The sequence below is a fragment of the Tachypleus tridentatus genome, chromosome 2 (assembly GCF_004210375.1).
Source record: "Tachypleus tridentatus isolate NWPU-2018 chromosome 2, ASM421037v1, whole genome shotgun sequence".
Classification (NCBI taxonomy): domain Eukaryota; kingdom Metazoa; phylum Arthropoda; class Merostomata; order Xiphosura; family Limulidae; genus Tachypleus; species Tachypleus tridentatus.
Genome location: NC_134826.1, coordinates 104,915,938 through 104,943,065, shown reverse-complemented (window position 1 = coordinate 104,943,065; position 27,128 = coordinate 104,915,938). Strand labels below are relative to the sequence as shown.

Genomic DNA, 27,128 nt, shown 5'->3' with positions numbered 1-27,128 from the left:
TACATACCTGTACCAGTATAGTGGTGGGTGTAAGGCTGAATTGATCACTTGAGATTCAGTCTGTGTCAAAAAAATGTTGGCTGTAATTGGTGACACTTGATTTCCAATACTTAGGTCATTTAATACCCATACCAGCCATTCTGAGATGCATTTTTATTTCAAGTGGGTTTCTGGTAATCAAGAAAATAATGGGTTGTCTGTGTTAAATCAAAGCTTCAAAAATATGGACCATCACAACAGACATCAAATATTTGTAACTGAGGAACTAAGTGGATATTTTAAGTTTTAAGTTACAAAGTTGGATATTAATTATTAGCAAATTCAGAATAGGAAGAAGAATTTTAGCAAATTTGGTTGTGACATAAATTGCACTTTACTTGCTTTCTCCAAGACATATGAGGCCTCAAAGTCTGCCATGTTGGTTGGTGTTCATCATAGTTCAGTGGTGTGCTATGACATGTCTTAATTTAGCTAAGAAAACTTTTGTTGACAGAAGAAAAGTACAATTAAGTTGTTATCAATTAACTTATATTGTTCAGTTTTGTAAGTAAAGAATCAATGTGGAATCATTCTGCCAGGTGGCTAAATTATGTCACCATGCTGGAAAAGCATAAAGGTATAATCTGTAACTCCAGCTTATGATATTTTTGTTTATGTTTCTACATCCAAACTTATGCTGTGTAATAAAGCCTGTGGTTTAATTTATTTCTTTCAAATGTTGATAGCTTGCTTTATGGTTTGGTACAGTGTATTGTATTCTTAAGGTCAGTTTTACTTATTCCTATTTTTCTTTTGTAAAATTGTTGGTTTCTTAGTGCTGAATTATTTCTGCCAACTGGAAACTTGACCATCATACCTGTTTCACTTTCACTGATTACAGTGTTGATAATGAACTGTGGTTTGTAAAATTACTTGAATGAATATATACGTATGTAAAAACGGCTAGTTTGTGTTGAGAAAATTTTTTATGCAGAGGAGCGAACAACGTTTCGACCTTTTTCGGTCATCGTCAGGTTCATATATTTTTCTTTACAAATGGGTTTTCTTGTCATCACTGATTATCACTTGAATGAATAATTATTTTCTCATTCAAGCTATAATTAGTATTACAAAGTATTTATGTTGAAATGTTTCAGTGCTTATTACAGGGAAGTTTATATTACTGTGGAAGGTTTTGAAAGTATGTCGTCTTTTGTTTGAGTATCCTTCTGTATAAAATAACTTTAATTATTGGAAGTTAATATGCGTAATAAAATTCCTTATTTTTACTTGGTCATGGTTTCTCATATGATGATTTTTTTTTTTTTTTTTCATACAGAATAGTATTCGAGATGAGCCTTTAGACAGTCAGGGTGTAGCAAGTAGCCGGTTCAGTCAGTGGTTTCGGAGAGACAGTCCAGTCCATATTAGACTTGACTCTAATCCTAATAGTCGAAGATCATCCTTTCAGGATGAGTTGGTGGCACATATGTTGAGTGGTATGTTGTAATAATTGTTTGAAAATGTAGTTTTTCATTGGTTGGATTACTTATGAAGGAATTATTTCTTAAGAAACAAAATGCATAGATAACATCAACTTCTGTTGATGATGACTTCTATTAATGCTAATATGCTGAAACTACAATATAAACATTTTTTAAAATTTATATTATTAGTCTTCAACTTTATTACTACATTTTATTTGTCATTAAGGTTGTGGTATATATGTTTACAGGTTTACATTACCAGAAAAGGTTAAATACACTTTTTGAACCATCTAAGACAATGTGATAACCCTATATTTACCACAGAAAAATGATACAAAATAGAAAACAAATTTTCACATCTTTTGTGCTTTATTCTTTATGTTCTAATTAATTTCTAATGTGAATGATTATTAATAACTTATCCTATTTCAGATGTAATTATCTAGACTAATCTCATCTGTTTACATTTTAAAAATATCTACATTATAAAATACATTAATTTTATACAGTTATATTATTAAAAGTGTCAGAGAAATTCTGGACTATCAGAGAAACTGGCCTGTTTGTATTTTCACTTCTCAAAATTTTTTTTTTAAGATTGATTTTGTTTTAGATTAAAAGGTCTTAATGTGAAATTGGGCTTGGGTCAGTTGTTAAAAGAGTAACTTACTGGGAAGGAAGATTTGTTTTGTGATGGCTTGTTTGAGTTTGCAATATATATATATATTTTTACCCTTCTTCTAGCATAATAGTATAGTAGAAAAAATGTTGGATAATGTGAATTGGGTTGTTTCATTACATGCACACATTTGTTCATAAGATTCTGTAACTTGGAATTCCTTCATGCTGGATAGTTCTGATTTATTGGATATGAATTCAGGAGTTCTTAAGTTGTGATGGAGGTTTCTTGTCTTCTTTCTTTTCCTTTGCAATCTTTTTACTTGGGTTCAGTTACTTCTGTGTTGTGATAGACTGAGGGAACAATGGAAACTCCTGTGTCAAACCAGGATGGCTGCTCTGTGTGCATAAGATGTACATACGGGATGTGTGCATTATGGTGCCTAACATGTCAAACCAGAATTCTAACTGTATTCTTCCTTATTTTAAAAAAACCTTTGGAGTGTTTTACAACCCTTTTGGCACAGCCACCTCCCATTTGTTGGGTACCATATAGAATTTCACTTGTGCAACAATACATACTGTAACAGTGAGATTTATTAATGCATCCTCAGAAAAACTTGTACATAAAGAATGACATTATTTTAATTTAGTGTTTCTGCTGAAAATGTTTTATCTATTGTATTTTTTTTGTACTCAAGCTCTTAATAGTTCTATAAAGGGCTGCCCTTGTTTCATAGACAAACTATTTATTAAAAAATATTGATAATTCTTTGAATAATAGTTTTTACACTATTAGCTTAATTAGTAAAACATTTCTTTGAAGCAAAATGTAATTCATAACTGAAACTAATATGCATTGTGTCAAATTTGTATATAGTGTGAGCAACTTGTGTTTTAGAATTTTGTCTTTTAGTTTCAGAGGGGGTAGTGAAATTTCTGTAAATAGACAGTAGTTTCACATATCTTTAAGTATTCCTTTGCAGAGAACAAAGAGAAAAGGTGAGTTTATTTCACATTATTTGAAGAATGAGGAATATTTGTATTTGCTAAAACTGTTTTACTGTATGCTGCTGGTATTAAATGATACAAGTTTGATTTTGATGTTGGCTTGCTAAGGAAGTTGAATATCACAAGAGCACTTCCTGAGGTTTAACTTGAAAAGCTGACTGTAGTTTCAAGGTTTCATCAAAAATACTCAATCAGTACAAAACCAAATGTAAGGTTATTTTTTGTTTCTTATCTTGATCTTCTACCCCACAACACCTGAAGATAGGTCAGGAGTTTACATGTGTTTCATGCAGAGCATATTTGTGTGACAATTATTAAAACATTGAATTTAAAAGTAGTCAGGTGCATTTTGTTTTGTTCATAGTTGAACTATATTTTATTATTTATTTGAAACTTAGAATGCGTACATAAAGACACTTAGTAATTTTTTAACGTGTGGTATCTTGTAAAAGATTTTCCTATATGCTATGAAACCCCATAAAACTTGGATATGTATCTTGTTTCACTTCTTTTCCCATGGGCAATACAAGCTCTGGTAAGAAATTTCTTTTATCCTGTAGATGGAATGAACATGGGAATATGGTGCTTCATGTCACCAGTCACTCTTCCTGGAGGATCCTTATGTGGGCTCTCCTTAGATCATCAGATGATTCACTAGATTCATTATTCTCTAATTCCAGTGAGTGTCCTTTGTCTTCATCAGTAGTCCATTCTCTTGCTACAGAGAGGAGAAATTGCTTGTATATATTTCTTTTTTTCTGTTGATTCACAGCTTTGTAGATTATATATGAATTGAAAATGCTGCAGTTTATTAGATAAAGTACTACCATTTTTGTCCATTTCACTGTTTTTCTGAGAATGGTGTAGTATGAGTGGTACAGATTTGTACAATCAATATCTTTCATATGGGTATTGTATTGAACAACACACACAGGTTTGTTTTTCTCTTCTCCAGTCATTGTATTTTTCTCTTCTGTAGTAGGAACAGATAAGTCATGAATAGCTGAAACCATTTTCACTTGTCTTCCTATTTGAAAATTAGAACATCTTTTCTATGGAAAGCTGTATCATCATTTTTCATTATTGAAACTTGAAGCTTGGCAGAAACCCTCTATTCTTTCTTATTGCTCCACAGACATTTGTTTTTTGTTTTAGGTGCCACACTCCAAGACTGGGAGCAAGAACTGAAAGAATAGTTTCCTCCAATTTTTCTGTTCACCAGGTGGCTGTAATGCCAATTTCAAGGACAGTTTACTGTCTTCCTCATTGATGTATGTATTTCAATTATTTCTCTTTGTTTGTTACATTTTGAACAGATACCTTCCCACATCTGGCTGGAGACAGCAAAGATGGTAAAGATGTGGGATGTTGTGAGCTAGATCACCTACATCTGTTGTTTTTTTTTGTTTTTTTTTAATTCTGTGAGGACTGTAAAACAGGCTAAATTGGATAGATGGTATACCTTCAACACAGTTTGGGTCTTACTTCAACCAATATCTCAAAAACCAGGGCACAGTTAGACAACTACCCACCTTATGCTGTATAACTAGGTGGTATATGTTTATTTTGTAGCTGCAAAGTTGCATTTTTTGTGTTGTATGTAAACTTACAGTTAATATTTTTCTTTCCCTGTAGGTATAGAAGATTCAACATCCCCACCATCAGGTGTAAACAATTATTTTGCTCCAATTAGTCCTACAGTTACACAGAGTTACAGTGAATGTAAATTCTCCCCCCACCAGCTAAACTCTCAGGAGTCAGAACAAGATGAGGACAAGAACATTTTAGAATTACTTCATGTTGCCAACATAAGTTTGGAATCTATTTTGAATGGTGCAGCAGACAAAATGGAGAACTGTGGTATGTTTTGCACTAATTATATGTTTGAATTTTTTTAAATATTAGTATATCTCTATATCATTTAGATAAACTGACTTGGATGCACAGCTGTCTGTAGGTGATGATGGTACAACAGTAAATGATGTTTACTGGAGTCTATCAATTGGAGCAAATGTAAATGGGAACCAAATGGTACTGGAATGAAAAGCATGAAAAAGTCTCAGCAAATATTGTAAATACATTTTTATGGAGAGAAAGTTGCAGACATTTATAAAATATATTTATCAATGATAAAAATTTTAAAAATTAACAATGTACAGTGATTATTATAATAAAATGTAAAATAGTGTCAAATTATATTTTGTGTGGAAATCTTTTAGGTGAACTTCTAATAACATTTGAGTCAGTGACTTGGTTCTAAGTGTACCAGTTGTGAAGCTCCTTTCCCTACTCCCTTCGGTGTGGATTCCTATATGTGGTGAGGGGACCTCTCAGGGAAGGTTCTGTTCTTTCAGTTTACCTCCTCTGAGATCTAAATATCCACCCACATATTTGCTGTGTGTGGCAACCCATGATGGGTAGAAGAGGATGCTGGTGGTTGATGGGTCCAACCCTAACACACCACTTTGGCCTTGAATTCCTGTAGATGGACAGCCTTGAGGTGTTCCCCCTTGGGTCACTCGGCTGGTACACTTGGGCTAGGATCGACTAGGTACCAGTGTTGGATGTTCTCAACAGGTGTTGTGGGCATTGTATCTGATGCTGGTGTTTGGGTATAGTGCTTATGAAACCCTGGCATTGCTGAAGTGTCGTATTTTGACATTGTAGTGCGTCCCCTTGTAGGACTTCACGGTGGGTGGGGTTAGTGGGCACCGAAATTTCCCTTTATTATGAATACTCCAATTAAAAATCTTAAAATATTGAAAAAACAATCTATAGGTAAACGACCATGTCTTGAAGATTCTGAGTAGCAATCCTCACCATCTGTACCTCATTTTCTTGTACTACATTCTCTTTCAGACAAACCTTTAGGGCTGATGTCACTTTTATCATTCAGAAGGGACTAGAGGGACTTGCTGGCTCTCCAAAATCAGTAAAGAAGCTTTGCTCTGATGGCATGTTGGTGGTAACATCCACATCTCTACACAGTGAACTCCTCTTGCTTCAAAGGTCATTAGGGATATACTTATTGAGGTTACACCTCATGCTACTTTGAATTCATCACGAGTTATGTTTGAGAGGAATTTGAAGAACATCCCACAGTCAGAGATTCTAGCTGGTTTTTCCACTCAGAAAGGTGAAATTATGATGCCAACCAATGTCCTCATTCTTACATTTATGTCACCATGTCCACCTGCCACCATCAAAGCAGGTTATCTTAATTGCAGAGTACGGCCATATATTTCAAACCCTCCGATGTTTCCAGCGTCAGCAATTCGGTCACTCAAAGACGTCATGTCAGGGTTCCTTGATGTGTGCTTGTTGCAGTGGCAAGGACCATAATGCCTATGAGTGTGAAACAGACCCTCATTGCAACAATTGCAATGACTCTCATTTGTCCTACTTTCGTTCTTGCCTTAAATAGTTGGAAGAAAAAGAGGTGCAGCATTTGAAAACGATTGCAACAATTGCAATGACTCTCATTTGTCCTACTTTCGTTCTTGCCTTAAATAGTTGGAAGAAAAAGAGGTGCAGCATTTGAAAACGATTCATGACATTACTTATTCTTAGGCTTGAAAATTGCTGTCCACCACCTCATCTCAGACATATGATGCTGCATTTCGTTCTACAACTACAGTGGGACTGCAGACAGATCTCTTCGTGCCTCCAAACAAATGAAGAGTATTTTGACCTCCATGGGTAAAAAAGTTGATGAATCAACTTCAACATCTATCTCTGTCCCTTACATACATTCCAACAAACCCCAAGATCCACATCTTTTGGTTCCAGGTACAGGCATTTCCTCAGATACATCTTCTCCCATCCCAAGATGCAAAACAATCATTCGTTCATGTCCTCAGTTCCTGGAATTCCCTTCCAAAGACCCGCCCAATTGACCCAGGTCAGGATCCATGGATGTCGATAGGTCTATCTAAAAAGACACTAAAGAAAAAAAGACATGGTCATAAACACAAGAGATCTCCACCCAGTTCACCAACATGTAAATAAAAATGGCCATCCTGATACAATGGAACTGTTGAGGTTTATGTTCTAATCTGGATGACATCCAAACACTAATTGTTTCCTACCATCTTGTATGTCTTTCCTGACAGGAAACATTTCTAAAACCTGCTAATACAGTTACCTTTTGGCAGTTTTCTTTGTACAGAAATGACAGGCTGTGTGATGGAGGGGTGGCATTGTTGGTTGATCAGCATGTGCCCACCCTGTCTTTGCCACTCGACACACCCTTGGAGGCCGCAGCCATCCATGTTTCCTTGGGTCATACCATCACTGTTTGTTCCCTCTACCTGTCACCTGAAGAAATGTATGATCAATCAGACCTTGACGCTCTCATTGAACAGTTGCCGTCTCCCTTTTTCATCCTGGGGGACTTTAATGGACATCATCTCCTCTGGGGAAGTGCTGATATTGATAGGAGGGGTTGCTCTATAGAACATATGCTTTCTCAGCACAACCTTTCTCTTTTCAATACTGGATCTTCTACTTATTTCCATGCACCTAGTCAGTTCTTTACTGCTATTGATCTTTCCATTTTCTCCCCTTCATTATTCTCCCACTTTTCATAGAGGGTTGACAGTAACCCACGAGGCAGTGTTCATTTTCCTATAATTTTGAGAGACTACCTGTGGTCAGTGCCACCCAATCAGCGTGCCTAGGTGGAAATTGGATCAGGCAAACTGGCCATCTTTCACTGCTCTCGCAGAACTTGTTCATGCCATCATCTGTAAGCCATCAATAGATGACTCTGTGGCAGCAGTAACTGACTGTATTATACAAACAGCTACTCAATGTATTCCTCAAACCTCAACATGTTTTCCACTATATTCTCGTCCATGGTGGAATCCTGCCTGCCACATGGCACGGAAGGCTCAAAAACGGGCCTGGGATACTTTCCGTAGATATTCCATACTCTCGAACCACAGCAGCAGGCCCGTGCATGTGCTCGGTAGGTAAGATGTCAAAGCCAGAAGGAATTTTGGATTAAATTCACAACTAGCATATCTTCTACCACCAATTCCAAAGTCATATGGGACAAGATTCGAAAGGTCAGTGGGAAATATAATTTTGTCCCCCTCTCGATCTAGCTCTCTGATGCCCAGGAAGTAGCTGATACCCAGAGCATTGCTGATACTCTTTTTCCACCTTAGCCATCAAGATTCGGGGCAGAGCAATCACCTCTTTCCTTTCGAGCTGAGTGTCTCTATGTCTACAATCATCCCTTTTCACTGGTGGAACTCAAACTGGCCCTTCATCTGTCTGGCAGTACAACAGTTGGACCTCATGATATACACTGACATGCTGCACCATCTATCTTCTACTTCTCTTGTTATTCTTCTGATTGTTTTTAACTGGATCTGGCAGCAGAATGTTTTACCTGATGCCTGGAGCCAGGCTATTGTTCTACTTTTCTCCAAGCCTGGGAAGGATCTCAAGATTCCTTCATACTACTGTTTAATTGCTTTGACGTACTGTCTCTGTAAGAGTTTAGAGAGGATGGTTAATACTCGTCTTGTTGGGTTCCTCGATTCAAACAACCACCTCTCGCCCACTCAGCATGGGTTCTGAAGATAGTGTTCCACCATGGACCACTTAATTCAACTGTAAACGTCAATCAGAGAAAGGAGCCTTTCCCAAACGACAACATCTTGTATCAATATTCTTTGACATTGGGAAGGCTTATGATACAACATGGAGGTATGGCATTTTGTGAGACCTCCATATGTATGGGTTGCATGGCCATTTTCCCATTTTTATTAAAAATTTTTAATTGACAGGAGATTCCAAGTTCGTGTGGGTTCAACACTTTCCCTTTCTTTTCTATGAGAGCTTGGAATCCCTCAGGGCTGTGTTCTGAGTGTCACACTTTGCAGTATAAAAATTAATGCCATCACTGAACAACTCCCTCTCACTGTTACAAATGGGCTCTATGTCGACGACTTTCACATCTCATGAACATGAGGTATATTAAGTGGCAGCTACAGACTGCCCTCATTCATTTATTGAAGTGGACCACAGCAAATGGCTTTAACTTCTCCCTCTCTAAAACCGTTTGCATGCACTTTTGCCTCCAATGGGGTATTCACCCTGATCCTGAACTCCTCAGACAGGTGAAGTTATGCAACCTGTGGTCCCTGAGACAAAGTTCTTGGGGCTTATCTTTGACCGTAATCTGACCTTTATATCATGCATCAAGCAGCTAGAGTCAAACATACAAGAGCACTGAACATCCGCTGTGTCTTCTCTTCCACCACTTGGGGAACGGATTGACATTCTATGCTAAAGATATATCGTGCTCTTATTTGATTGAAATTCGACTATGGATCACTGGTCTGTGGCTCTGCACGCACCATCGGCCTTAAAGATGCTAGGCCCTATTAATCATGAAGGACTTTGGCTCTGCACTGGGGCTTACTGCACTTCCACAGTTCAGAGCTTATATATAGAGTCTAAAAAAATAGTTTTTACTATTTGCTTTGAAACTTCATTCCTTACCAAAGCATCACACCTGGGGTTGTATTTTCCTTTCTCGGTGGGCCATACTTTTTTCAGAACAGATGGTCTGCCATTGCTTCTTTTGTCCTTCATATCCAGGCACAGTTGGATGAATTGGGTCTGTCCTTGGATAACATTGTATCCACTGGTCAGTCCATCCCACCATGGCTTCTTACGGTCCCCAAATTTGATTTTTAAGTCATCTGAAAAAAGCAGATACTCCCGATTGGATGTGCCGTCTTTTATTTGCCGAACATCTTTCGAACCACCTTTCCATTCCTATGTATATGAATGGTTCCAGAATCAGTTGACTCTGTGGGCTTTGCCATGGTTTGTTGTGGCTCGGTGGTTGTGCGGAGAAGCCCCTCTTCAGCTTCTGTGTTCACTGCTAAACTGTACGCCATTTCTCTTACCCTAGATCACATAGAAGCTAAGCAGTACTCAAACTTCACTATTTATACTGACTCGCTTAGTTCCCTACTGACCCTGGAATCGCTTCTCGTTAGTTCACACCCTGTTCTTGCTGATATTCAAAACCGACTGGCCCATTTCTCTGTAACATCTACTATCTCTCCAGTTTTTCTGGATACCGGGTTATGTTGGTATATTCGCGAGAACAAGCTCACTGACACCATAGCTAAGTCTATCTGCTCTGGCACTATCACTGCTGTGCCAGTCCCATACATGGACTATGGTCCTGTATTCAAGGCTCGGCTCTGTGCCAGCTGGCAGTCAACTTGGAGTGAGCAATGCAAAAACGAGCTTTTCCAAATAAAACCCTATGTTGGACTTTGGCCGTCTTGCTTCTGTAAGGATCAGAAAGAGGAAGTTTTTCTAACTAGACTATGCATTGGTCACAGTTTTTAACTCATCATTTTCTTTTATCTGGAACTGATGCACCAGTGTGTAGTTTGTGTAACACTCAGAATACAATAAGCCACATTTTACTTTCTTGCCATCATTAGGACTCTCAACGACAGTACCATTTTAAACATGTTCTGTCCCAAGGTTTGTCCATAACATTAGACAATGTTATTTGTGATGTTGACACTGTTCACCTTGGTAATGTTTTTAGTTTTTTAATGACATTTAATTTTTTTAATTTATACATTACACCTTTTTCATGTGGCTCCATTTTAAAAAATTACAGTTCATCTAGTTCAATTTGAAATTAAAAACTAGCCGTAACATTAAATAACTCGAAACCAGGACTGGAAAGGCCAACTTCAAGTAACTAACACTGCTGTTTGAACTACCCGTTAGTCATCCTGGAAAATTATTATTATAATTTTTCTACACGTGTTTTAAAAGCTTTTTATTACTTTACTTTTTGAAAATGGCCATAATGTCAAATAACTTGGAACCAGTACTGGAAAGGCTAACTTCAGGTGACTGACAGTGGTTTTTGTACTTACCTGTTTGTCTTCTTGGTGAGTTATGATAATTACAGTTATGCGACAGAAAGTCCTTTATAACTTGAATTACTGCAATTTTTCCCTTAAAGACTAGATGTAAACATTGGTTTTATGCTTTTTATGTTTTTTTTTTTAACTTTGTTTTGTTTTACCTTAGTTTCCTATTATGAATTTTACCAAATTTACTTTTAACTTTTTACCAGATGTTTGGCACAGATAGCCTAGCTGCTTTGTGCCATGAAATGCTAAATCAACCAACCAACCAACCAACCTTTCCCTGCTTGTACAGTCATGTGTCATCAGTTAGTTTGTAAATAGGAAGTACTGATAGCCTCACTGTAGTGTACAGTGCTTTATAGAAGTATTTTTTGAAATATTGTGATGTTAGACAAATGTATTAGAACATGTAAAAGTGAGACTTTCTTCTGAGCTTGTAGTCATTTAAAAAATGTTGTGTATTTTATTAGCAAAAGTCAAACTTGTAATATTTTGTTGCTTTAACAATGAAAAATATATAGAGCTGACTGGTATATCACAGTTATCAGAAGTACGATGGGCACTTGTGCATTTGTAGTGTACATTGCCAAAACAAAACAGGTTTAATAAGTGTGATGTTTTATAGTATATTGGTTTAATGGTGGTTTCAAAATGTGTACTTTACGCAGAACTTGACCATAAAAAAAGAAGCATTGAAGATTTAGACACAGATATCAAGAAGTTTGTATTAGGAAACAAGAATAAAGAGGAGGATAAATTAGATAACAATGCTTTCAATGAACTGGCAAGTTTTTTTGGATACTTTTGGTTACATTTCAATGAATATAATGCTTTAATTTTACCCACAGTGTAGGTTCTCAGAAATGTTTTGTTAAGTTAAAAATCATTTAATACTGTCACTAGTATTTTTAAATATAAGATTTTTGGTCCTATGTGTTTTTTTTCATTACTAGAATACACTAAAGATAGACAGTAAAGTTTGACCTCTACTTTTATCTGTAATTGTATGGTATTACCATTAAAAACAATCATTTCAGAACAATATTTTTTGCAGTTGAAAAAGTATTTGCATTTAGGGTTAGTGTGGCAATACCATAATCCTAATAATGATGACCTATTTCATAATATGCACTATGTAAGTCTTAAATTTTATTCCAGTAATAAAACTGGCAGATAAAATTGTTTAAAACTTGACAAGAAGTTTCATGAAACTGTGTAGTTTGAAAGAAATGGTGTATTTAATTTTATTTTTATCTTATTTATACTAAAAATTCAGTTAATGTAGTTATTCGTACTTGGTCTCTAACACTTCACCTGCAAATCAATTTTCATGAGTATGAAAATATTTTTTTTATCTTATTTTTCACATTTCACTTGCTTAATCCCTATAACCTCCTGAAAGTAAATATTTATATTTTATTTTACATTTTCTCTACAACATCATTAAGTAGCTATTATCAGTATGCAATGCAGTAACATCTTGAAAATTAAGAAATGAAAATATATACATTTTATCTCTTTATTGAATTATTTTAGAATATCTTCTTTTGGTCATATGTGTAATTTCTCATCTTCACCTTTTCACCTGAAGTTTAGTTTTAATGTTTTATTTTATTTCACTGTTTTTTACCCACAAACTTGAGTAGCAATATGCAACAGCAAAATCGGAAACCTTTCCTGTGGTGGTTTCTAATTAATAAATTAGAAACTGCATGTTAGTTCTTAACTAATGTGTAGACTAGGAGAACCCTGGATTTTGAAATTGAAAATTTTGCAGCATGACAAATTTAAGGAGGTTTAATGAAGTTTAAAACTATCTTGGTGGTCTTTATTATATTCCTGTGTGATCCTATGCTACAGTTCAACATTAATTAGCTATTATCAACATACATTGCAATGAAATCTTGAAAATTAAAAAATGGAAATATATACATACTTTTCATCTCTTTATTGAGTAACACCATGTAACAAAATTTTTACTTGTTCCTGGGCAGAAAGTGTTATTTCCCAATTGCTTATGCCTAAAGTAAATGGAAAAGACCTATTATTCTCTTCAAACTTTGCTTTTGTGACCTGGGTAATGAAATTTTCAAATTTACCCATTTTCTAGAACATTCCAGGTAGATTCAGTGCTGAGTAGCTGATAAAGAGAATTTTCTTGAACTTACAAGAACTTTCAAGAACCTTTTAGAATTTTCTCAAACTTTCCACACACACACACACACACACACACACAGGGGCTCACCACCTCAGTGTAGTTTAGTTCTAGCTGCCTAAGTGAACACATAGACCTATCTGATTTTATCAGAGATGGCATCAAGAAGCTGCAAGCATTCTCCAGTGTGTGTAGCCAATGTTTCAAGATCAGAGCAAAAAAGTACTCTGTGACAGCATCTGCTAAAATGTGTGAAGCCTACAAGGCATATTTCAGCATGCCTGTAAGGGATCAAGATAAACCCTGGACACATCAATTTACCTGTGAGCACTGCAAAAAAACATTCTAGAAGGTAAGATGGACAATTTTTGCTTGCTTGAATAGTAAGACTTCATATCATACAAATTTTAAACCTTTGAAATTTAAATATCTTTTTTTTTTAACTTCCAGTAGTATAGAAAAAATATCACAAGATATTTTGCATGAACCTCTAACACATTACTTGTGGATAAAATAAATTTATTCTTCATAATAACAGTTTTATTTTGCTCTTGTGCAGGTTGGTGCAGAGGGGAAAAGAGAGCCATGAAGTTTGCTATTCCAAGTATTTGGCATGAACCCACTGACCCCTAAGCAGTTGCTACTTCTGCATGGTGGACCCTTCCAAACATCAGGCTAGTAAGAATGCATCTGTTATCATGTTTCCAGACCTTTACATAGTTTATCACCCCAGTGCTACACTGCTCTGAGCTCCCTGTACCCACTCCACCAGAGAGAAAGGAGACATCCTCAGAAGAGAGCAGCAAATCAGTAGAGGTGGACATTGAAAATCCAGGTTACAATTTCAAAGGTGCAGCTGGTGAGAGAAACCCATACTACCTCAACTGAAGAGACCTCAATGACTTGACCAGAGATCTTGGTCTAACAAATTTGAATGCTAAGACTATACTTGGGAGTTGATATGTGAAAGGGGTTTACATTTCAGTCGCAAATCTCAAAAAACTACTCACTCCTAAACATTTTTGTACAACTTTAGTATAAATACATGTAAATTTTGATTCACATGTTGTTTTATTCAGACCTTGTGTAAATGAAAAGGGGCAAATTTGACTGTTTTTACATAGAAAATATGTTAATTTCTAAATTTCATTATCCAGGTCACAAAAGCAAAGTTTGAAGGGAATAATGGCCATTTTCTGTACTTTTACAGCATAAGAAATTAAGAAATAACACGTACTATCCAGTAACAAAATTTGTGTTACATAGTGTAATCTTAGAATATCTTCCTTTGGTTAAATGCGTATTTTCTCATCTTTACCTTTTCGTTCTATAGTTTAACATTTTATTTTCCTTTACTGTCACACATCAACAGGTGCATGCAGGTGATATAATGTTAATAGCAGCACAGATGGTTTAACCTCTGGGAAAATATTTTGACATTTTGGGTAATTTTGAGGACAAAGGTTGAGTGAGGTAAAGTATAGAATAAACGTAGACATACCATTAAACCTTTTAATTATTGTAAAACAGAAACGATATAAAATTTACTGGAATACCAAATACAATTTAACTGTCTATCAAACTAATATTTATAAGACAAAAGTAAAGCCAGACACTAAAGACATATTTCTCTCAAGAATAAACTGGGCTTCATTTCAACTTCCTTTGTGAAATATATACATCATTTTTTGCTGTTGTTACAATGTATAGTGTAAAATCTGCTCTTGCTATTAGTTATAAGCATGTCATTCATATTAAAATTATTGATTAGCAACTCAGCTTTTACTTTGCAATTGGGCATGGCTTATCTTGAACTGAGGAATTTTACGGTGGTTTCCCCTGGGAAAAGTTCATTTGAATGAGTGCTGTACTTTAAATGTCTGCATAAAAATATCTATATTACATACAGTTTTTTCTATATCAGCTCTTAAAAGTGGATATTTGTAACTGTGAGCATGTCACATGATAACAAAGGTCAAATTTTAAACGTTTTTAAGGAACAAAAAACTTAGAGATAATATAAAACCTTTGAATTTTAATGTACTTGGTAATAATAATTTTGTTAAAATATGTTGATAGTAAAGTGGTTTCATTAACTTTTAAATGTAGCTCAATAAGTTTACAGAAAGGGTTTTTTAAATGACATTGCTGTTAAGTTTCTTTTAACCCTATAATGACAAAGTTATTTACTTAAATTTTGAGACTTTACATTTTATTAAGTTGCTTTTATAATCATCTTCAAGAAAATATTGTTCAGTTTAGAGTTGTTATGAAGTAGATCCAATCAGTATTATGCACTTATTGTCTTGTTGACAACCTTTATATATTTCTGAAATGACTGATCACTCTACAACAGTTCATGACTTCTTGTTCATTGTCATATCATCAGATCATTAATCAATCATACTGACCTCAGTTTGTTTGCAACCAGTTAAACCAGGTAGGACAGGACACAGAATCATCCATTATGCTTACTGTACCTCCAGTGGACAGATCAAAGCTCATACATGAAAGTGATTTACTGGAAAACATGGTGAGGGGTAATACTCCCACTCCACCCTTACTTCCTAACATTATACCAACAGTCTCCCCTAGCCATGTTTCAGCTTCCTCTTCCCTACGGTCACTTGCAGGAGGCTATGGAGATCTCATGAGTCTAGTGAAGGGAGGGATCAGTTCTTCAGGTGTCCAGAATGTTCAAGGCAAGTATCACGAATTTGAGGGACACTGGTTTGTGTTATCAGTAATAGATTACAGTTAAATAAATAGTATGATGTTAGACCTTATGTTGTTGAGATAATTCCTAATATTTTAAACTGGCATGTTTTTCTAGAGAATATTTTAATAATGTAATGACTCCACTGTAAATATTTTCTATTGAATTACTTGTAGGCTTTTCTTTTTGTAGCCATCAGGTACCTAGATGAATTTTACTTATGGTCCTTCTAACAACATCTCTGAGAGCATGTTCTTCACAATGCCCCTGGTTTACCTTCCACCTTCAGTACCACCATAATATAATTTAGTTTCATTTCGTAGTGTCAGATTGAACATTGTCCAGCTTTAAATGTAACTTAGTATTTGTAATTGTATGTTAATTTTAATGTAATTTTTTATGGTTTTTGTAGATCCTTGGGGATCAGTTTAACATCATATGTACATTTTGGTGACATATATATTCCTAACATGTAGAAACTGCATTGGTCCTTAACATTTTATATACTAGATATTTGTTTATATTCACTCAGCTGGGTCATTTCCTCCCTACAGTAACTTGTTTGTCTGAGTGTGCTTCAGTCTTTCCTTAAAAAGTGCTTTAGTTTTTAAGTAATACTTAATATTTGAATTAAGATACTTAATCATTGTTTTAATTAAGCTTGTTCCATTCATTTTGAAAATCTGATCTTTTTGCTTAAATGATTCTATCTAAATCTTTTAGGATCTCTGACCTGGCCATTTTAGTCCTGTTAGACATTCCATTACTGAACGTATAGAACTATAATGAATGTATTCATATGGTTATTATATACTTGAGTGATGTAATTTAATGATTAAATTGGTGTACTAGAAATTCAGGTTGGTAGCACAGACATTTTAGGCTACTGTTCAGTGTGCAGAATGGAAGGTATGCAATTCAGGTGTGTACAGACTTTGTAGAACTTTGATAAATGTATTCAAGTGGTTAATGTTAATAGATCTTAAAGGGATGTAATCAGTTGAGTAATACAAAATTAGTAGAATTCTGATCAGTGAGTAAGTAATCAGTTAATAAACACTATAAAGTCAACTAACTATTGTGTAATCAGTTGAATGTGTGTAATTCGTTGAATATTGAACATCAAGAAGATTTATCCATGATACATTTTTACAAAATTACAAAAAAAGGAAAATAGTATGGGTGTTTTTTTAATTATTCATACAATAATAGATACTATAGAAAATAATAAAAGAAATAAATTTTGGTGAAAGTGTTTGATGTATAACAAGTCCTTTATGTATTCTTTGATAGATTGTTTAGGCAGAGTATTCATGACGAAACTTTGTAGAATGGACAGCAACTGCCTGTTGTGGAGACACGAGTAGAGGACGACGTTGAGGAAAGGCAGAAGATTTTCGAAACATCGTCCTCTACACTTGTGTCTCCACAACAGGCAGTTGCCATCAATTCTACAAAGTTTGGACAAGTCCTTTATGTGTCATAACAAACTATGTGTCTTTTGTTGAAGAAGTAATGTTGGTTAGTTTCTAAAACAATGTTTTTATAGGTCTTCTGGAATTTTCAGTTGGAGATAATTTGGCTCATCTTTTGAACCAAAAGCAAGGCATTTCTGTACATATGCTGGCCAAATTGCTGAATGTTCAAGAGCCAACACCTGTGTCAAATCAAAGTTTCTGTGATCCTGTGAGTGTTCAAACATCATCTCAAGGATTTACAAACATTCACATAAACTCTGCTTTATGTAGCAGTAGAACTGATCCCCACAGCATACAAGGTATTGTGTGAAATTAATTCAGATATTTTAACTATAAAAGTAAAATTGTAAAGAATGTGTATATGGGATAGGGATATATTGAGGTGTTGAAGGTTAAGCTATTCTGTTTTAATTTTTATAAATAAAGTTTTAGGGAAATGGGAAGAATGATACAATGTGTCGGTCCTCATGCTTTTAACTGATTAAATTTTTTATAATACCTGTTACTTGCATACTATTTTTCTTGTATCTTATTAGTCATTTATTTTTATTCATCATTTAACCCTATTGCCATGGCTCTCTTTTACTGTGAGTGACATAGTTTTATTTAACTACTTTTTATTTATGTTATACCCGATGTGGCTTTGCTGTTAGAAAACACATGCACATGTTTACCAATTAGAATAGTACAAAATCTAAGCTAATAATCCCTATAATCACAGTATATACATTTTAAGTTCTTAATTCTACAAGAAATATTTAAAACAATCCTGAATTTATCCTAGTATGAAACAAGTGACACATTTTCTTTCAACATGTCTTCTTCTCTATTTTGTCCACCACCTCTTGAAAAAGTATGAAGTTAAATGTAAATTACTCTATATAAAATTGTCATATGAAGCAAACCACATTTATTATAGCCTTCAATTTTGCTTGTGTTAAAATCTTATTTATTAAAAATATTTTGATGTCAGCTTTATATAAATATATTGATAATGAAGAGTTAACAAACCGTTATAGAGATGTCTGATATTTTAAACATTCAACTTGTGTTTATCTAACTTCAGTTTTATGTCATAATACAGAGTAAGTTTATTCTGTAATTTTTAAGTGTGCCTTTTCTGAAGGAACACTAAACTATTTTGCCATTTCTACTTGGAATGGTGTACAAGTACACTAATATGTATCGGCTTCAGGTGTGGCCTTTTTCCTGTTATTGGTATCTGTTTTACTATCTGCATAGCTGATACTTGTATTGTAATGCTACTTCACATTCCATATTAATTACTTTCTACTAGTGTCATTAAGTTGCGGTTTTTCAGTATACTATTTTCACAGGTGTCTTTAAATAAACACAACAGTATTTCGATGTGTATACACATTTACACATTCTCATATTCCAAATGAGTAACAGTTATGAGAATACAAAATATTGTGTGTTAACTCTTAGTGTATATTTGAAACTTATACTTTAAACTGGGTAACAAGTCATACTGTCAATGTTTTACAATACTGTGCATAATTTTCTAGACATGTATATTTAACAAAAGGAAACAAATGAAATATAATTACCATGTATGAGAAATTGAAAATGCATCTGTGAATAAAATGCTTTTCAACAAGTAATCTCTGACTCAGTAGCAGAAAATAATACTGTTTTGGTAAGTGTTGGGGTATACAACTGGAAATCAGGAAACTTAAGAGTGATGAACATGGTTATATTGGGCTTGATCCAGGGACCATTTTACTGTGCTGTTTTATTTGGTCCAAGTGATCATCAAGGTTTTTCTGTCCTACTAAAGTGAACCACTTGCTTGCCATGGTCAAGCTGTTTCACTATTATTTTAGTATTCTTTTGCTATTTCATCCTTTATTCTTGCACTTCACTCATTCTATATATTCTCAGTTACTTACTTAACTTTGAATTGTTTTTCTTCTGTTTTCATACTGATTGGAGAAGGTCACCAGATCCATTTACAAGTTTGCTTCTACATGCAGATGTAGTTCTCTTGGGCATTTGACAGTACCTTCTATGTTGAAGCTTCTCAAAACCTCTTTATGGCTAAACTTTTAAGGAATATTTGTAACACTTCAAACATTTTGTTACTTTACATTTGCAGCTTAGTTTGGTATCTGACCATGTTTCTATCTCTACAAATACAAACACTTGGAAATTCTGTCTTATCTCAGCAGCTCATCACAGATTTCAAAAACTTTAGGAATAGTGAGTGTTTATATATAATGTACTACAACAATGTCAGGACCACTGTCTAAACTAGGGTAAATAATCACACAACTCTACATAGAAAAATCCTATCATGACTTCTTTCAGTATTATCCAATTACACTATGTAACAAAATTATTAATTTTTCTTGTTCCTGGGCAGAAAGTGTTATTTCCCAATTGCTTATGCCTAAAGTAAATAGAAAAGACCTATTTTTTCCTTCAAACCTTTATTTTGTGACCTGGATAATGAAATATTCAAATTTACCCATTTTCCACAACATTCCAGGTAGATTCAGTGCTGAGTAGCTGATAGAGAATTTTCTTGAACTTACAAGAACTTTCTAGAATGCTGTAGAAGCCTCAAAGCTGTGCTGCTCCATAATGGGAATAAGCATCCGTCTCTTACCCTGTCTCATTCAGTGCACCTTAAAGACGAATACAACAGCATCAAGACCTTGCTAAAAGCCTTGAAGTATGATGAGTATGGTAGCATTCCTGATGGGTCTCCAGGGAGGCTTTACAAAGTTTCCCAGTTATCTTTGCCTTTGGGACAACAGGGACACTGCAGCACACTACAACAGGTAGCACTGGCCACAATAGACCGAGTTCTCTGTGGGGAGGCACAGCGTTAAGTGTGTTATCTCTCCTCAGTGTGGATTCCTGTACGTGGTGAGGGGACCTCCCAGGGAAGGTTCTGTTCTTTTAGTTTACCTCCTCAGGGATCTAAACATCCACCCACGTGTTTGCCATGCATAGCAACCCGTGAAGGTGAGGATAGGATCCTTGTGGCTGAGGGATCCAACCCTAATACACCACTTTGGCCTTGAATTCCTGTAGATGGGCAGCTTTGGGGTGTTCCCCCTTGGGTCATTCGGCTGGTACACTTGGGCTAGGGTCGACTAAGTACCAGTGTTGGATGTTCTCAACAGGTGTTGTGGGCATTGTATCTGATGCTAGTGTTTGGGTATAGTGCTTATGAAACCCTGGCATTGCTGAAGTGTCCTTTTTTGACATTGTAGTGCATCCCCTTGTAGGACTTCACGGTGGGTGGGGTCAGTGGGCACTGAAATTTCCATTTATTATGAATACTCCAATTAAAAATCATAATAAAATATTGAAAAAACAATCTATAGGTAAACGACCATGTCTTGAAGATTCTGAGTAGCAATCCTCACCATCTGTACCTCATTTTCTTGTACTACATTCTCTTTCAGACAAACCTGTAGGGCTGATGTCTCTCTTTATCATTCAGAAGGGACTAGAGGGACTTGCTGGCTCTCCAAAATCAGTAAAGAAGCTTCGATTTGGTGACATGTTGGTGGAAACATCTACATCTCAATACAGTGAACTTCTCTTGCATTCAAAGGCAATTAAGGATATACCTATTGAGGTTACACCTCATACTGCTTTGAATTTATCATGAGGAGTTATTGTTGAGAGGGATTTGAAGAACGTCCCAGAGTTGGAGATTCTCTCTGGTTTCTCCACTCAAGGAGTTTCTGCAGTGAGGCATACATCCACTTGCAAAGATGGAATTGTGGTGCCAACCAATGTCCACAAGGGAGTAATCATTTTCCTATAATTTTGAGAGAGACTGTCCATTGTCGATGCCACCCGACCCATGTCACCCGGTGGAAGCTGGTTCAGGCAAACTGGCCCTCTTTAATTACTCTCGCAGATCTTCATCCTGCCATCGTCTGGTCCCTGAGACAAAGTTCTTGAGGCTTATCTTTGACCGTAAGCTGACCTTTATACCACTCATCAAGCAGCTAAGGGTCAAATTACAAAAGCATTAAACATCCTCTGTGTCCTCTCTTCCATCACCTTCATTCCTTTTTATACAAATGGTTCAAAATCAGATGACTGTTTGGGCTCTTCCATGGTTAGGTAGTTGAATGCAGGATCCCCTCTACAGCTTCTGTGTTCACTGCTTAACTGTACTCCATTTTTTTTGCCTTGGATCACATAGAAGCTAAGTAGTACTGAAACTGCACAATTTATACTGACTCGCTTTGTTCTCTATTGGCCCTGGAATCACTTCACGTTGGTTCACACCCTGTTTTTGCTGATATTCAAAACTGACTGGCCCATTTATCTTTAACATCTACTTCTGTCCAGTTTTTCTGGATGCTGGGCCATGTTGGTATTTGCGGAAACGAGTTTGCTGACACCGTAGCTAAGTTTATCTGCTCTGTCACTATCACCGCTGTGCCTGTTCCATACATGGACTATGATCCTGTATTCAAGACTCGGCTCCGTGCCAGCTGGCAGTGGACTTGGAGTGAGCAATGCAAAAACAAGCTTTTCCAACTAAAACCCTATATTGGACTTTGGCCGTCTTGCTTCTGTAAGGATCAAAAAGAGGAAGTTGTTCTTACTAGACTACACATTGGTCACAGTTTTTTAACTCATTATTTTTCTGGAACTGATGCACCAGTGTGTAGTTTGTGTAACACTCAGAATACCATAAGCCACATTTTACTTTCTTGCCATCGTTAGGACTCTCAATGACAGCACCATTTTAAACATGTTTTGTCCCCTGGTTTGTCCATAATTTTAGACAGTGTTATTGGTGATGGTGACACTGTCCACCTTGGTAATGTTTTTAGTTTATTAAAGGCCATTATTCTTTTTAATACCATTTAAGTTTTTTAATTTATACATTACACCTTTTTAATGTGGCTCCCTTTAAAAATCACAGTTCATCTAGTTTGATTTGAAATTAGAAACTGGCTGTAACATTAAATATCTCGAAACCAGGACTGGAAAGGCCAACTTCAGGTGACTAACGCTGCTGTTTAAACTACCATCAATCATCCCGCTAATTATTATTATTATAATTTTGCTATACGTGTTTTAAAAGCTTTTTATTACTTTATTTTTTGAAAATGGCCATAACGTCAAATAACTTGGAACCAGGACTGGAAAGGCCAACTTCAGGTGACTGACGGTGGATTTTGTACTTACCTGTTAGTCTTCCTGGTGAGTTATGATAACTACAGTTATGCTACAGAAAGTCCTTTACAACTTGAACTACTGTAGTTTTTCTCCTAACGTTGTAGACTAGATGTAAATATTGGTTTTATCCTATTTATGTGTTGTTTTTATTGAATTTTGTTTTGTTTTACCTTAATTTCCTTTGATGAATTTTACTAAGTTTACTTTTTTACCAGATGTTTGGCACAGATAGCCTAGCTGCTTTGTGCCATAAAACACTAAATCAACCAACCAAGCAGCTTCTTGGGTAATCATGAGGCCGAAAATTATATGGAACTGGTTGAGGCTCTGGTGAAAAACTACAGCAAAATGACAGGATGTCTCTGAAAGCCCATATCCTTGACACTTATCTTGGTAAGTTCAAGGAGAACATGGGAGCATAGTCAAAGGAGGAAGGCAAGCACTTCCACCAAGATATAGTGGACTTTGACTGCTGCTACCAAGGAGCATATAACATGATGGGAGACTATATTTTGGGGCTGATATGTGAAAGGGATTTATATTACAGTCACAAATCTTGAAAAACTACTCACTTTTAAACATTTTTGTATAACGTTAGTATAAATACATGTAAATCTTGATTCATGTGTTGTTTTATTCAGACCTTATGTGAATGAAAATGTGTTTGCCTGTTTTTTACATAGAAAATCGGTTAATTTCTAAATTTCATTATCCAGGTCACAAAAGTAAAGTTTGAAAGGAATAATGGCCATTTTCTGTACTTTTACAGTATAAGCAATTAAGAAATAATGCATTCTATCCAGGAACAAAATTAGTGTTTCCTAGTGTTATAGGTCAGCATACACCTTTATTTCTGTTCAGTGTGGATGTCTGTAGATGATAAGGGGACCTCCGAGAAAAGGTTCTGTCTTTTTAGTTTACCTTCTCTGGGATCTGTCCACCCACATGTTTGCCATGCTGTGACCCATGAAGGGAAGGAAAAGATCATTATGGTTGAGGTACCAAATCTAGCATACCACCTTGGCCTTGAATTCCTGTAGACAGGCAGACTTGGGGTAGTTCCCCCCAGAGTTAGTTGGCTGATCCTCTTTGACCAATATCAACTGAGCACCAGTGTTGGACATTCTCAACAGGTGTTGTGGACATTGTGTCTGATGCTCATGTTTGGTATAGTGCTCACAAAATCCTGGTGTTGCTGCATTGTCCTTATTTGGCATTATAGTGGGGCTTCAAAGTGGGTGGGGTCAGTGGGCACTGAATCTCTTTCCTTTTATTATTTCTCCTTTCAACTAATTGGTAATTGACCACATCTTGTAGCTGAACAGCAGTAACTACCCCATTCTGCCTCTGTACTTCATTTTATCATACTACATTCTTTGTCAGTCAAAAAGAAGGGAAAATGTCTCCTTTCTTTTTTTCAGAAGGAATTAGAGGAGTTTGCTGGCTCTCAATAGCCAATTAAAAAGCTATGTTTTGGGGACATCTTGATAGAAACATACTCTGAAACACAATGAACTTCTCTTGAATTTGAAGGCCTTTGGAGGTGTACCCATTGACAGAGATCTACATATTCGACCTGGGATAGGATCCAGCAGAGCTCCTTTTAATAAAGAAAAATTATGTGGTCATAAACCAAAGGGTTCTCCACCTAAGTAAAAATGTCCACTTTGATGTTGATCGTTGCTATATTTAATAACCTCTGGCAACATTATTAAATTCCTTTTTGCAATAGTACTGTCTTATATTCAAAACTTAATTAAACCTCTTAACTATCAATGTATTTTAATGAAATTATTGCTGTCTAGTATGTTATAATGTAAATTTTATATTACCTAAGTTTTAGTCCATTATTTAAAAAAGAAACATCTAAAACAGCAATTAAAACTGCAATTTTTGCTGTCACATCACCTGCTCATAGTTACACTTCTCAACTTTTAAAGGGCTCTTATACAAGAAACTGTAACTAATATAGACTGTTATTTTAGACAGTAAATGTCTGCATTTTACATATGTTTTACTGAGGTCTGGAGACCCTCCAAGAATTTCTACCTTCAGAAAAATCATTTTCAGTATTTTCTAATTTGAAGATAAACTACTCCCACTTGCAAAGTCAAACTTTGGTTGGACAGAATGGCATGCTTATAATTAGTACAAAGAGCAGAATTCTGTTACTGTAATATTTAGATGTATGTTTTCGTTTTCAAAAGAAATAAAATGAAGCTAAATTCCTTGTTCTTTCAAGAGGTGTGTAGTGCTTCGCAAGTGATTCCCACCCTAAAAGTATGTTATTTGACAGACAGCTAGATTGCATTTAGGTTTTAATTATATTTTGAGTTTAATTCACTGTTGCCTGGATTGTGAAAGCTTTTAAATACACTTTTTGTACAAGTGTCATCTTATTTATTCAATGAGTCTCCATGCAGAGTCAGCTGAAATATTTTCATAAAGCCTCAGAAATATCAGTTGGTATATTGTCATAAATAGTTTAAAAAAAAAGAAGTTGAAAGGAAAATTAGTAGATTAAGTGAAAAGATAAAGATATGAAATTATGCATATGACATGAAGACTATTCTAAGATTTCTATGTGAAGAGTTAAAAGGTATGTAAATATCTATATATGTTAAGTTTTAACTGTATATTGATGATAATAGATAGTTTGATATAGCAGAGGAAATGGAAAATAAAATATGAACATTTACCTTAAAAACCTTTGTATATTTATAAGTTTTTAGATATTACACCAATGTAATGTGGTCATGGGCTGATGTGTAGGCAGGCCGATTTGGTTGTGTGGCTTAGCTGTTGGAGTTTCAGTTAATACTACCTGTTGTATTTATTTGAAGTGAGGATGCAGTGTGTGAATGGAACACGCAGGCACTAACTTGAGGGTGTATGGTTAAAACGAAGAGACTTGAGACGAGGACTTCCAATAACACTTAAGTTATCAAACACTTAATATTTACATGTGTGTGCGCACACACACACACACACAATTTATCTTTATTCATGTTTATCATAGACAGTCATTTTAATTCTATTAACATGATGACTGATGTTTAAGAAAGAATGGCATTAAACTTACAAAGAGCATGGACATGAAATGGCCTGGTTTTCACTAATAGCAAGAGACATCTTCTATACTTGCTTCTCAATTCCTTCTTGACTTCTCTCCCTTCTTCTGATGAAGATGAGATCTGAGATGTAAGTCTTCTAGATGATAATCTTGATCATGTTGGATTGCTTTCTAAATTATTGAACAATCTGGCATATGTTCTAGCTGAGGAGGGAATTCTCAGCCTATTCATAGTAGCGTGGTGTCAGCTGACTTCCTGTTTGTGATTTCTTAAGCTTGTTAGTTACTAATAGTTCATACTGATGTGTCACCAAATGGTCAAGGTTTCTTGCTTGTTAGTTAATTATTTTCTTAAACAGTAGCCCATACTGTAACGTCTGCCAACTATCCAAGGTTTTTGGTTGCAACGTCCAAGTTTGCTTAACCCCTTTTAACCTCGATAGTGTCAATTCACTTCAACTCAAATATACAGTGGACAGTTTCTCATCTTTAGTTTATAGCTTGAATAACCCCTTTTAACATTGATAGTGTATCTGTTCCAATCTAAACAAATAGTGGATGTTTTTTAGCTGCTTTCTCTGAAACTCTGTTTTAAATATCTCCTCCTTTGTTGTTGATGGCCTCAGTTCTTCATAAACTAGATATTATTTGATCATACAGCAACAGCTTACTTGGTATTTTCTTGGAGCTGTCATTGTTCTATAAACATTATTGCTTCATACACATATTTTCTTATTTCATTACTTTCCTGTTTATGAAAATAATTATTTGAGGCATCCCTATTCTAACTTTGCCTCTCACAAATGAAATGTGAAGACTGTAAGATGAAAAATATTGTTTTTATACTTCATGTAAAGTAAAATATAAACATTTACCTTAAAAACCTTTGATGTACATTTATAAGGTTTTAGATATTACACAAATGAAATGTTGAAGACTAAGATGAAGAATATCGTTTTTATGCTTCATATAACAATCTGAAGCAGTTGAACTACTTGGAGGGTGAATGCAAATAACTACATTAAATAACAAATCTTTTATTATTAATAGTAGTAAAAATCTAAATTAAATATTTTTCTGAAACTGCACACTTTTTGGAAGATTCTCATCAAAATTTAAACAATTTCATCATTAGTTTTATTTTTGTAACAAAATATGGTGAGGGTGATGTTACTTTTGCTGTGAGATCTTAGACAGCATAAAGATCAATTTTATATTTAACCTATCCTGAGTGAAATATTTTGTGATTTAAAAACAACTGGTGATTAGAATACATTGTGGAATTAATACATTGAATATTGAAGCATGTGGTAGGTGGTATGACTGTCTGTATGAGTAATATCCCATGTATTGTCAGAGTGGAGACTGACATATTTCCATTTGTATGACATAACTCACTGGTGGACAAGATTGTTTATTTCAGAATAAGATGAAGGGTGGTCACAAGCTCAGAGAATGACAGTTATTTAAGCTCCAATTCTAGTTGTGCTTGTGATTGA

At 35.3% G+C, this 27,128-nt stretch overlaps 1 protein-coding gene across 15 annotated transcripts in view; it reads left to right on the top strand.

Annotated features, from left to right (window-relative positions):
• LOC143244753 (uncharacterized) overlaps positions 1-27,128 on the top strand; it is a 145,687-nt gene that overhangs the window by 78,545 nt on the left and 40,014 nt on the right. For 14 of the 15 annotated variants that reach the window (XM_076489997.1, XM_076489996.1, XM_076489990.1 and 11 more), the window contains 5 exons: positions 1,319-1,478; positions 4,731-4,955; positions 11,692-11,804; positions 15,607-15,880; positions 17,444-17,671. In XM_076489997.1, coding sequence (XP_076346112.1) covers positions 1,319-1,478; positions 4,731-4,955; positions 11,692-11,804; positions 15,607-15,880; positions 17,444-17,671 — 1,000 coding nt within the window. The remainder of the gene's footprint in view (positions 1-1,318; positions 1,479-4,730; positions 4,956-11,691; positions 11,805-15,606; positions 15,881-17,443; positions 17,672-27,128) is intronic. The other variant, XM_076489988.1, reaches the window with a different exon arrangement.